Here is a 13,482-nt window from a genome sequence, read left to right as displayed (position 1 = left end):
CATTTCAAGAACATTTTTAAACATTGAGTTTTAAATATATAGTCTGCACTGCAAAGTACGGTCTTTAGGATAGGAGTCAGACACGTCCTTTTACATTCAGAGGTCGTTACAGATTTAACATTATAACAGCTTCTTCAGTCTCTACCATCTGTGAGAAACCACCACAGGAGCCTCTGAGCCTGCTCCAGCAGCCAGGGTAACAGCTCGATACAGGATTCAGGATGCTGAACTCTCTCCCCTCTGCCTCCACAATGTGTGGACTGTAACTTACCCACAGCACCAGCCACAAGAACGTTCTGTCTACAAACATATACGCACACCTCTGCACTCAACAAAGAGTTGCTATTGTATCCCCCCAAACTCCAACGGTAAATGGTATCTATCATAGTATTTTCCTTGTTTTGTTTTAATACTTTTATAGACCAACACAGTGTACACCCACTTAAAGGACATTCACATACATTTACCTTTAAGGACTCCAAACTATGTCAAATATAATTAAGAAATAGATTTCGGTGTGATGTTGAAATGGTTGTTGATTGTAATTTCGACTGAGGCGGTTACAAGTTTAACTGGCCTGTCAGTTCACAAGTCACTCATGTTTACGAGCAGCATGAATGCACCTTGAGAACATGGCGTGTTGACATGAACTGTTTTATTCAAGTGTCCCATTAAGTCATGACTGAGCCAGCACGCACAATAAACAACCCTGAAATGGAGGTTGCTAAATTATTGATAGTTTACATCTTTGATTTTCCAAAAGTGCGTTCTCTGTAAAAGAACCAATCTCAATAGTATCGTGACGTTTAATGACCTCACGTTATTTTAGCATAGGTCCTCCAACTTCAACCTGAAGAGAGTACAAACTGTGACTGATATTTATTTATTTTGGGTCGATTAGTGTGAGCCCTTATTCAGTGTACAGTGCAGGTATGCGTTTGTTGTAGTTTCTTCCTTATTTCATGTGTTCCCTTTAAAATAACCTGCATATTGTAATAGTCACAGCTCGGGGAGACAAGAGAGGAATCTGGGAATCAATCTGGAAAGGTTGTCCTTTCGGGGACTTTTATTTAGAAATGTTTTCCATCGCAAATTTCAACGGGTGTACAAGGAAATGACAATGCTGGGAGTCACCATGGCAACACTGAATTTCTCACATACCCACCGAACCTCGAGACACGACAGCCGGCCGAAGAGCTTTTAATTTCCTGTCAGAAACAGTCACTGTTGTTTCTGGAATATAAGGCCGCCAGCGTTTCTCTCCTTCCCCCAAAGATCATGATGTGTGTCTGTCTTTCCTTCAATCAGTGTAAAGTCTGTCGGAAGTGTTTTCCACGTTGTATTATTTAACTCGCTTTATACAGAAACACAAAAATAACAGGCTAAGTTACAAATAGAACATGGCCAAATAGTCTGTTCATATTTCACTTGTCCCACTGTGGAGCCTCGGCCTTTCTGTTCAATCCTCTCGTCCGGTCTGCAATTACTCTAAAACGGTGAGTCCTCTGACCTTCTCCAACAACTGACCGAGGCAGTCTCTCACCTCTTCACTTTAACATCGGCAAAGTCCTTCATCCCATCACAAGAGCGTAGAAACAGGGCGAGTTGTGGGTAAGTGCACGTCCATCTCTTTCAACCCGGTTTTCCTTCCTCTACCAGGGCCATCATCCCATTTCTTTTGCTCGGTTGTAAATTCATCATGAGCGCATAATTGATGGGCCAATAGGAGAGAGTTTAGATGGAAGATGATGTGACGGCGAGGCTAGAGGCCTATAGACTCCAGGGTGTGTCTCTCCACGGTGGTGAGGTGGCCTGAGAACATGCTGTAACATGGCTGCTGGGCGAACTGCGTCAGGAAGTCCGTCAGGTAAGCCTGGGACAAGACAGGGGATACAGTGTAGTCAACTATAAGGACATCAGAGGTTCTGGAGTCCTGGAAACAAACGGCTGCATCAATCCCGTAATGATATAATTGGAGCATCTGATCTGATTTGACACTCTGGGACAGAAAACACTCTTACACATAAAAGCAACACTTGGACATTTTAACAATTGTATGACTCCTTAGGCGGGCTGCACGGTGGTGTAGTGGCTAGCACTGCAAGAGGGGCCCGGGTTCGATCCCCGATGGTCCTTCTGTGTGGAGTTTGCACGTTCTCCCCATGGCAGTCCAAATATATGCAGCTTAGGTTATTTGGAGACTCGAAATTGCCCATAGGTGTGAATGTGAGCGTGAATGTTTGTCTGTCTCTATATGTGCCCTGAGATAAACTGGCGACCTGTCCAGGGTGTACCCTGCCTTCGCCCAATGTCAGCTGGGATCGACTCCAGCGACCCTGAACAGGATTAGCGGTTTGGATAATGGAATGGAATTGTCCTTAGTTGTTACCAAATTGTATATTCCTGAGCTCCAAAACATACATAGTATGTCACTTATGCAGCATGCCAAAAATACCAGGATGTCCAACTGCATCCGGTCACATTTTGCAGTAAGCAAGCCAGTATTCGTAGCTTGCATACTGCACTAACATCCACTGTGGTGGCTGATCATAGTCTATAACATCAAAACCAATGCATGTACAAGTAAACAGCTCCTGACTAGCTGCATCCTGTAGTAACTATTATCCTTGCACAAACGGTCGAACAATATGACAAAATAAACCAAGAGACAATACATACATTTATCTACCATCAGAGATTTTGCCAGATAGAGTTTATACCGTGGTGACTGTCACTTTAATATCTGTTGTAAGAGGCCGCTGTGGGCACTGCTGAGAACAGTGAGCAGGACTGATTTTACATATAATTACTTCCATCAATAGACAGTTTCTGAATGAATTTTCCAGAAAATGGACTACCGGTACATCACAATATATTTTTTTTGTTTGCAACTAACAGATTAGTTAGTGTACCTGCAGATCAATCTGATATATGGGGTCTTTCACGGCATCTTGATCATCGTCATCATCGTCATCCTCGTAATAATCATCATCTGTAAGACGGGAACACACCAGGAAACTTAAGTGACCCGAAACGAAGACAACAGTATGAGCACGAAGTGGACATGAAGACATAATACAGGAATCGCTGAGGCACTGGGGAGATACTGGTACCGTATTTCTTTGAAGAGATCAGATCAGAAAGCAGCTGCCCTGAGAGGCCTTCATCCTCCTCCTCATCATCGTCACCCCCCTCTTCATCTTCCTCCCACATACCGCTGGAATCTGAGACAAACAACAGCTGGTTGCTAAAAATGTCCGATGTCCAGTTGATGCCGTTTGAACTAAAAGCATTTGTATCATTCGTATTCACCTTGACTCCAGTCGGCGGCGTTCGCCCTGCTGGCGTTCGCCTCCACGACCGTCGACAGCTCATTGATGATCAACTTAAAGAGCTTCACAAGCAAAGGAATGTTGGTCCACCTCTCTGGGTCTGAGGAGGAGAAATGAACAGTGAAGAGCACAAGAGTAACAGAGCACCGTCCGGTGGTACAGCTCCTGAAGTCGCTGCATGGACGTGATGAGATGGACGGATTCAACCATCTCTGGGTCCATTTATCGCCTTACTCTTGGCAGATTTAGAGCGTGTTCGGATACCGTCTTCAGGGCTGTAGATCTCTTCTCCCTTCACCACGATGTCCTGGAGACGCTTGTCGTCAGTGTTGAGGCCGTGCTGCAGCAGCTTACAGAGAGCCACCGTGCTGAAGGAAGAAAACATGAAGAAACAAGAGTTTTAGATATGTGGCAAGGTTGGAAAAAAATAACTGACAGTTTCTGCTTCCAGTACAATTCATGCCTGTTGAAGATTAAAATAAACAAGACAAATCACAAAAGTGCCAGCTGGACATGATGATGATCTACAGGCAGGGAGAATAATCACAGCGGCAATTTTGAAATGTAATTGCAGATTTTCTCTTTAATAGATGTTGGTTTAGTGTCTGTAGTACAAAATAAACAACGTAAACTAACCCTTAATATAAAAATAAATATAAAGGAAAACGTGGTAAAACAGCAACAGCTGTAACCATCATTGGTGGTTCTTAGCACTTGTAGGCCGCTAGCACGAGCATGATGTGACTGACAGAGCAAACTGTGTGTGTGTGCATGCATACATGCATATATATAATATATATATATATATATATATATATATATATATATATATATAAAATTTAAAAAACATTTGGCTGTAGGTTCAATTTATTTTATGGGTTCATGTTTTAGGCATCAATGATGAATGAAAATGTCTGACCTGACTTTACCCTCGTACTGTCCGTAGAACAGGTGCTGGCGGCTCATCCACTCCGTCATGACGAACTCCAGTGCAGGCTTCCCCGTCGGGCCGGGCAGACTGCACAAGAACTCCAACAGAGGCTCCAGCTGGGAGTGAACCAGGTGGGCAAACACCATGATCAGAGACTGAAAAGAGATTAAAGATCAGGTTATCACACACACACAAACATCTGGAATAGGTTTGACGGTTCAGTCTGTGAAGTAACAGCCACACACCAGCTCCCCCCCCCCCCCCCCCCCTGCCTACCTGCATCACACTCAGAGTCTCAGCTTGCTGCATCTTGCTCAGAATCGCTCGGAGGATCTGGTCCAGCTGCTCCCCGAGCTGGGTCCCCGCCCGAGAGATCAGCGTGGACACCAACCTGCCCACGAAGGCGGCCGTGAACTCGGAGGTCCGGGGGTCCAGCAGCTGGTTGACCACCTGCATGACGTACCAGAGGCCGCTGTTCCCCTGCTCGTCCCTCCACTGGGCAACCTGCTCGAGGGCGACTGAGACGTACGCACGCAGACACTCGCCTCCGTTCTGGAGAGCGGAGGAAAGTGGTGAAAGAGCAGAAGTAAAAGGAGGAGACGATTTTCTATCCAAATCAGGAATGTGTGTTGAGAATTTTTAAAAAGTGGTATTTTTAATGAAAGTAGCTCATGACATTTGCTGGAAAACATCATTCGTCTCCGTTGGGTTTACCTGCATTATCGTGTTGTCGTCGGTGCGTAAGCTGCACTGTGCCACCACGGGGAATGCCTGGCACACCAGCATCTCCGAGAGAGGGGGTTTGGTGTTTCGCACGACTGTGGTCAGGATGTCGATAGACGTCTGTTGTGCAGACAGAGGTGGAGAAAATGTGTTATTAATCTCAGGAAACCACTTTAATGTTACATTGCAAAGCAGAACTGATTATCTGAGTTTGACCCTGTAACATTATCTAGACAAAGGGACGTTTCAGATGAACAACGTGACTGAGCCACTAGCCACTTGCAGCACAGAGTCCAGCGGGGATCTTGTCGGGGGGAGCCTGCATGATGCTGACCAGCGTGGGGATGAGACGCATCTGCATGGGGCCCTGGCAGCCTTCGATCTGTGCCAGCTCCTTAAAGATGTCCTGAGCCAGGGACGCCACAACAGGGTCTGGAGGAGAGAGGAGACAAATCAAATCAGTGCGTCTCTAAACTTAAGATGTCTACGTCTTCTCTGGAAAGTCCTGAAAAGGTGCCACACCCTGCAGAGAGAAACTGAATCCTGATGATCCATGTCAAGACGTTTTAAATACTACATTTAACCTTTAAAATGAGGAATTAAGTGGAATAAAATAAAAAGGTACAGAGTCGTAGAAGTCTCATGGAGAACGTGGTTAGAGGAGCTATAGCAGTACCATTGTTATATTTAAGGAAAATAGCAATGGTGAGGGGGCAGATTTTGTTCTCTGCGCTGATGGTGAAGGCCGGGTCCACGGTGCAGACGATGCACAGCGTCTCCATGACGAGGGTGAGCACCTCGGAGCTGAACTGGGCGGCCAGTTGGACCAGTCCCTCGAGGATGCTGGGGAGGAAGGGCTGGAGGACGTGGGTGCTGTCCGACAGCTTCAGCTGATCACAATACCTGGAGGACAGTAGTCGTCATGAACAGGCAGTATCCACCCAACGTGTTTACATGACCCTCTCAAACTCTTTAAACGAGTCATATTTAACATACCGACATGAATAGGATCTCCCTCTACATTTTAATTTCCAGCAAGAAAAATAGAACACTATTGCCTTAACTCTGCCTATACCAGAGGAAACAATTGTGTCTAGTGTGGACAACTTCAAGATGTTTATCAAGATACTAAATTGTTTGTTCGTGACAGAATGTGTTCAGCTGTATTGTCAGCTAACTCTGCCAGAAAGCTTTTAAACTAATAGAGGGTTTTAATACTTTGAGCACCAACAATGGGAAGATCCAGGCGTCTTGATGCGTCTCAGACTAACTGCTTGTTCTGTGGTTTCTGGCTTTCAGATAAAGTTGTTCATGCTCGCCGTGTTGAATAATAAAAATCACATTCATACTCCGTTTGTGTGTCTGCACAGTTAAAGACACACACTTGCTCACCCCCAGATGGCCCTGACCGCAGATATGCGGACAGACGGCGGCTGGTTGTCGTGGAGGCCGCTGACGGTGGCCTGGAGGAACTGCTGGATGAGTTCAGGAGACATGGCGGCTGTGAAGCGACTGGCCGCCCACAGAGCCCGGCCGAGCAGGAACGGAGACGCCGCTGGTCAAGAGAAAAGATGAACAAGACACGGCGGTGAAGAACAACACAAGAGAAGACGAGTAGAAGAGGATATAATATGCTGTAATGTCGATCGCATACACTTCAGACAGTTAGTAGTTGTGGTGGATCGATGTAGGTTCTTTGTGCCGTGTTGTTGATCACGTCGAAGGGTCGGTTTGGGACTCACCTGGCAGGTTGAGATCAGCGAGGATAACGCTGGCCAGGAAACCATGCATGTCAAACTGGATGCGACCGTTCTTCACGTTCTCTGTGATGATGGTTTTGACGGAGCCGAGGGCCAACATGCAGGCCTCATGGATCTTCCACCTAGTTTTAAAAAACACATTCATTTTCTGACTTAAAAGCACAGGTGACGTTGCAGCAGGAAGGAGGCACAAAGTTCAACACGGTTTTAAGAGCAGACACTGAGATGTAGGCAGAGTTTCTCCTCACCAGTGCTCATTGCCACTGTTTTTGGCCTGCTCGGCCTCCTGGAGGTGTCTGGTCGCTGCGGCTGCCAGCGCTGCGGCGCTCTCATTCTGAAACTCTGCAGCAACAGCCTGCAAGCAGAGGTCACAGGTCACCGTCACTATGCACACTCAGAGCGAGACCAGAGGGACGTGGAGTGAGTGGCTGTGAAACAACTGCGAACTCAGAAATGCTGGCCATTAATGACCCCTGTTCTACATGCGAGAGCGCTGCTCAGCGTTTCTACGGTTTGAACACTGCAGAGAAGAAGAACTGTTCGTACGTCGTTTTCAAGGACTACGGCGACGTGGCTCACTGGAGGCCTCGAGTATTTGCGGAGGCTGTGAAAAGCACCCTGGGATACTTTTTATGCTAAAAGTGATTTTAAAGTGACAGTGTGTAGCAATTAAGGCCATCCATTGGCAGAAATGGAATATAATGTTTGTATTTTGAATAATGTATTTTCATAAGTGTGTAATCAAATCAAATCCTACACACACCACCTTTAATGAAACTGTCACAAGTTACACAAGAAGTAACTGTTTTTATTCGGGATTTAAAGATTTGTTGTTGAGTAAGAGTTGAAGGTTTTTATCTCACCAGCAGCAGGTCCTGAGCAGAGATCCTGACAGAGTAGGAGAAGGTGTCATCGTCCTCATCCTCTACAAACTGCTGGGGGTTCGCTGTCCACACTTTGATCTGAAGAACCAAGAAGGTTAACACATACTTCCATCTCTGCGCCTGCCCACTCGACAGCACTTTAAACCTCAATACTCCTCACCTGGTCCTCAGTGATCTGCATGTACAGGATGACGTAGTAGATGAGTTCGGGCAGCGCTTTCTTCACCGTGCTCTTTAACTTGTTGTTCTCCAGCAGCGTGTGGACAAACTCAAAGATGCTGAACACCAGATTCTCGAAACCCAAAACCTCACCTGCAAAAATGAGCCAATGAGAGGATTGAAAAGGTGCTTTGAATGCTGCAAATTTCCAAACCAATGTTCTGCTGCTCACCATCCGAGTCTACCGGGTCATCCACCTCTTCTGTGTAGTTGACTTCTGTTCTCACATAAGTGAACACATTAAGGAATACTCTTCTGCAGAAACATTTTTGCAACCTACTGCTGTAGTGAGGTGGATTAGTGGTTCAGAGAGGATACACACTCACAAGTGTCCAAAACTAAGTAAAACCGCTCGTTATACATCATGTTTGGTTCTATTTTCCCCGTAACAATGCCTTCACAACACAGACGGCAGTAAGTGATCCCAGCAAGAAACAATTAGCTACTCCTCAGTTTGGCATTGTAAAGGATATAAAGCTGCACTTTCAGTCAGTGTGTTCCATATGATGGGTAAGATCTGCTGCATGGAGGACACCATGGGTTTGGGGAAGTTCCTCACCAACGCCGTTACCGCCTGGGAGAGAGGATGAAAAAGAAATACGGATACGGATTTAAATCTTCAGTTTCAAAATAACAAAACTACTTCCAAAAAAAAACACTTCATGATTTGTGACTTTAACTGAAAAAATTATTTACTATTTAAACAAAAAAAAAAAAAGAAGAAAAAGAAAAAGAAAAAAATACTTGAGACATTCGAAAGTGACGGCGAGCAACTACTCTTTGGTCTGTGATGTCTCTCACCTTGAGGACTTCCATCTTGAGGCCGCTATCAGACGAGGGTCCATCAGGCATATGCAGAGCCTGCACAAACGCTTCTGTGAACTGCTGCACCACGGGGAAGATCAACGCTTTGGCTGCACCCTACAAACACAGAGAGAGAGAGAGAAGAGGTAGGGTATTGACAAGTTGGCCACGCATGTCACTTCCTTTTTGTAAAAAAACTAAACGTATTATGCACTCATTCATATGACATGTCTCACCTTCTCCAGCTCTTCAATAGCACAGATGAGGTTGGCACAGGTGGTGAATATCTCCACTGCTCTGGATCGCGTACGAATACTGTACACCTGTAACAGTTATACAAGTTATTCAAAAAGGCAGCCAAAACTTCAGATTACACGAACACGGAGCAGAACAATTCGGGATATTATCAGCAACATATAATTGTACAGCTCCCACTAGTTGTTGACAAGATGTGTGCATCTAGAAAACAAATGCTAAAAATAGCTGAAGAATAATTCAAGTGTTTTTGAAATGGTGAAACACTGTTGTGCCAAAATATATTGCAAGCCTCCGTCAACCAGCAGGGATGAAGCATTACCTCAGCCATGGTGAAGATCTTGTACATCTCAGGTAAGATGACTGGAGCCACCAGCGGCATCTGTGTATCGGTCACCTCCCGAGTGAACTCTGGATTTAACACACAACACGTTGTTAAACAAACAGACACTTAAAGCATGCATGTTGTATTTAAAGTTAGTATTTGTCAAAAGGAGGATTTCTACCTCAATCATTTCTTTCTTTTGAAAAAATTGACTAAATATTTGTATAACTCAGTGTAATAACTAATGAGAATGCACTGATCCCTTGTGTTCTCGCCTGATACCTAAACTACTGATACAACAACATTCAGCTTTTTGACTTTTCCATTTAAAACTCATGTGTGAAACTGATTGAAATTACAGCAGACGGAGATATATTTGCACCAAAGGCTGTAAAGTTTTAATTGGATGGGACAAAATTGTGTTGTTACAATTGTGTAAATTTGGTGTGTTTCTGTGCGTCTTATTATATATATACCTGTGAGGACCCTCATGGCCCCGTGCACAGCATTGACGTCTCCGCTGACCAGCATCTCCATCAGCAGGGTGAACAGCTGTGGCCAAGCCTCGGGCCAGTCCCAGTGGGCGATGGCCGACACGGCGTACGCCACGCTGGAGCGGACTTTGCTGATCGCCTCCCGCAAACCGCTCGGCAGCAGCTCCCTGATGGCGGCTTTAGCCTGGAAGAGGGACAACAGGAGTTTGACAGCATTTGACTCAAAAAAATAAGCCCTCTGAGATCAAATTAAAATTGCGCGCAAGAAATTTTTTCCAAAAGATAAAACGCAGACAAAGAAATGTATTTTAGATGAAGAATGGTTTACCTGATCTGTAGTTTCAGGAGGCCTGAATTTCTCTGACTGGGAACACCAGTGAGTTTCCACATACTGCTTCAGGATAACTGATGCTAACTGCAAACACAGACAACAAGACGGCGACGAGGAATGAGCGTGACACTTGTTAAATTGCACATAAGTGAAACAGATCACAGTCAGGTACAGTCAGATGTTTGACGTGCACGTGTGGGTGGGACATCCTTTTGCAAATGTTTACTGTTTTACACTCACCTGACGGATTGCGAGCGCTCCCTGAGGATCAACTGTGAGTTCTGCCAGATGGACGCCAAACTCTACAATATGAACATATCAGCAAAGACAAAAAAAAAAAGAATTAATTTATGAATGTAAAAATGAGAGAACTGAGAAGGGGCATTGTACGATAAAAGCATGATCGACGATGCTGATAAACAGGAGAAAATAGTCTTTCAAACAAACCTGCCAATGATGCCTCGACTTAATGACTTGAATATGTTGCGTTTCATACGTGTTCCTTTGTGTGTTATGATGTTATTGTTTAAGTTGTTTAGATCATTTGTTTTCATCAAAGAGAATTTTCCTTTTAAAGCATGAAAATTATGTGTTTTTTTTCCTTTTATCCAGAATTCATACTGGAGAGCAATTCTGTAACATGAAACAGCTTCTGCAACATGATGACAACAAAGCCACTCTGTGATGCCATGTTAAAAAAAATGCAACACAAACCGACACAACAAACATGTAACATTCTCTTTGCTGGACCTAAATATGACAAATGTGTAGGTGTGTTGTTGTGAGCCTGTGTACAACAACACATGACCGCACTGATAGTTTGGTTCCACGGCTAACATTCCAACAACCGATGAGGTTTAAAGATAACCGAGTACGCCGGTGTGAACCTGGCCTGACAGGCATGCAGAATGTGTGTGTGTGTGATAAATACAGTTCAGGATCAATGTCAGACCTCAGCTCTGATCCAGTTCTCTCTCACTGGCGTCAGGCGCCAGAAGACAATGTTAGTGCTGACAAACGTCCAGAGCGTCTGCCTTAGAGAGGGGCCAGCGGAGAGGGTCGGCCTCGCTGCGACGCAGCAGACAGACATTGTCCAATTTTAGCCTTTCAGCGGGACAGACAATAGGAAGTCTAGTGGAGTAAAAGCTACAGACACCAGTATATGTCCCAATTATAGTTATATCAACATAAAATACATTGGTATTATTTCCACAATACACCAACTGTCACCAATCGTTTAGATATGGCATACTGTCAAGTTCATGGCCACAGTCTTCGTAAATTCCTAAACTTTGAGACGTTTAATTAGCATTTTCATGGCAACTGCAACATGAAGCAGGCCACTTGTGTCACTGCTAATACAATTGCAATAGGTAAACAGTTTGTTCAGCTGCCAGAAGAGAAGAGCACTGAACTGGTTTGATTTTGTAAACCAAAGCATCCGCTAATAAATCACACAATTCAAGCCTCCAGATGTTTTCAGGGCTTTTAGTTACTTTCACTGTTATTAAATAAATATAAACATGAGACACAAGGTGTCAATATGCTTGTGTCACTTTATGTTGAAGTCTTGATGCATACAAACTTCTAAAGATGGATGTATAGATAGACTTTAATTCAGACTCAGGGTCCATAGAGACAAATACATAAAAAGACAGACAATGCATTACAAAGAGACAGCTGTACCAATGTCACCACAGCTGGGACTGGTAGTGTGTGGTACTAAACCTGATGTTGGTTAAAACAACAATGATCCCATTTTCAGAGTCATTCAGTGGACAGATGAATTTATACATGAGATTTCTTAAAACAGTTTGGAAAGTGTTGACTCGTGCAGCCACAAACATTTCACTAACACGACTCCATCTCGGTCTCTTGGTGGAAACATGTATTTAAACTCATATCAACACAACTGCGACTGGGAGGAGCAAGAAAGCTCATTTTGGGGCAGTTACTGCAGTAATGCACACGCTGCAGATAATGTCTCCATATAAATACTTTGTAGTATGAATTGTATGACTGGACTCTGGGACAGTAGCTTTTGTCTCTCGTGTGCATCGCGATGGTGCTGATGATGCGCGAGGCTGCGGGAGACGTCTTCGCGGGAAATCCTGTCATAGGGTATTCTGTGGTTGCCATAGTGACCGTGGAATAAATGAATAAGATTCAGTTTAGGGAGTAACATTAACTTTACTTCTATGGCGTTTGGAAGTCGGTTGGCATCTAATATGGGGTTTAATAAACAGTTGGTTCAGGTGAATTAAGAGTCTCGTGCGGTTATTCCCAAATAACGTAATCGAATTCCAACGCGCTCGAGACCAGGAAATGTTAGTGTCGCCAGAGCTTCAGAGCTGTGACTTAGCTCGTGGAGATTACGTAACCTAACGCTAACTGAACGTCAAATACACCATCATCCACCCTGTTGCTGTGCTGTTGAGGCCGACCCCTCACTGACCCCCTCCCTCCCATGTGCTTAATGTAACTTACTTTACGTCACGAGCGAAAGTTAACGACTACAGTTGTGACACGGTTAGCTGTGAATTGTCAGGTAACAAGCTCAAGTGAGCTCGGTCATCACTAACTTCTGAAAACATGGCCTTTCAGGAGCCGGGGCAGTTAGTTAGTCGAACGGCTAACGTTTGGACTGTTAGCTACTTCTCAAACGAGCCAAAGTTAGCACTGATGAACGCAGCAGACAGCTGTCCGCGTGCTGCTCGTCTCTGAAGAGGCCCACGCCGTTAGTGAGTGAGAGCACCGGGTAGCTAGCGGCCGTTAAGTCTCAAACTAGCGGTTAGAAAGCGGCTACCACTCACCCTCTGTCACTTCCAGCACTTTAATCTGCTCCTCTGCGGCGGCGCGCACTTCTTGAACCGGAGACAGGATGGCCGTGAGCGTCTCGATGAGAGCCTCCTTCAGTCCCTGCTGTACCGGGCCGGCGGCCGAACCGGACCGAGCACTACCCGCCGCACTCATCCCTGCCGTGTTCTCACCCGCAGCCCGCTACAGAGTCAGTCCACCACCACATCCGCCATCCGGGGAGGAGCGCGCCAATGCATGGCAACGTGGAGGCGGGGCGTCACGGGAGGAAGCGAATGTTGTCGTCCGGTTGGGCCCACGTGTCTTCTATGTTTTTAAACTCCGACTCCCACATGTGGAGCGGGGGGGGAATTACACCTTATCGTGAACTTTAAATTGACTTAACGCCACATAATACAATTCAGTAACATCAGAGCGGTGGTGTTTGCATTTCAAAATAAAGTATTCAGCAGTGGGCACATTTCAAAGGTAGCTAGGTATTACATTTTCTACAATTTTTCATGGTCATTATTTGCTTCCATACCTGACAAAGTTATCAATAAAATACCATAAAAGTGGATTATATCGCCACACTGACCTTGCAGGCAGGGCGCAGTTGTGGCCACAC

At 45.1% G+C, this 13,482-nt stretch overlaps 1 protein-coding gene across 1 annotated transcript; it reads right to left on the bottom strand.

Annotated features, from left to right (window-relative positions):
* Positions 1-1,024: 1,024 nt before the first annotated feature.
* ipo9 (importin 9) lies at positions 1,025-13,085 on the bottom strand. The gene is made up of 24 exons (XM_079297006.1): positions 12,872-13,085; positions 10,299-10,360; positions 10,056-10,142; positions 9,710-9,911; positions 9,231-9,319; positions 8,890-8,976; positions 8,651-8,770; positions 8,323-8,423; positions 8,022-8,080; positions 7,791-7,942; positions 7,610-7,708; positions 6,995-7,101; positions 6,729-6,868; positions 6,379-6,541; positions 5,663-5,889; positions 5,270-5,418; positions 4,978-5,106; positions 4,540-4,815; positions 4,252-4,418; positions 3,567-3,700; positions 3,313-3,432; positions 3,114-3,224; positions 2,913-2,992; positions 1,025-1,873 (listed from the first exon to the last, which is right to left on the bottom strand). Exons 1-24 carry the CDS (start codon positions 13,029-13,031, stop codon positions 1,763-1,765), a joined length of 3,132 nt encoding a protein of 1,043 aa, XP_079153132.1. The 5' UTR covers positions 13,032-13,085; the 3' UTR covers positions 1,025-1,762.
* Between the last annotated feature and the right edge of the window lie 397 nt (positions 13,086-13,482).

The sequence above is a fragment of the Melanostigma gelatinosum genome (assembly GCF_949748355.1).
Source record: "Melanostigma gelatinosum genome assembly, chromosome: 3".
Taxonomy (NCBI): domain Eukaryota; kingdom Metazoa; phylum Chordata; class Actinopteri; order Perciformes; family Zoarcidae; genus Melanostigma; species Melanostigma gelatinosum.
This window is presented reverse-complemented; position numbering and strand designations above follow the sequence as displayed.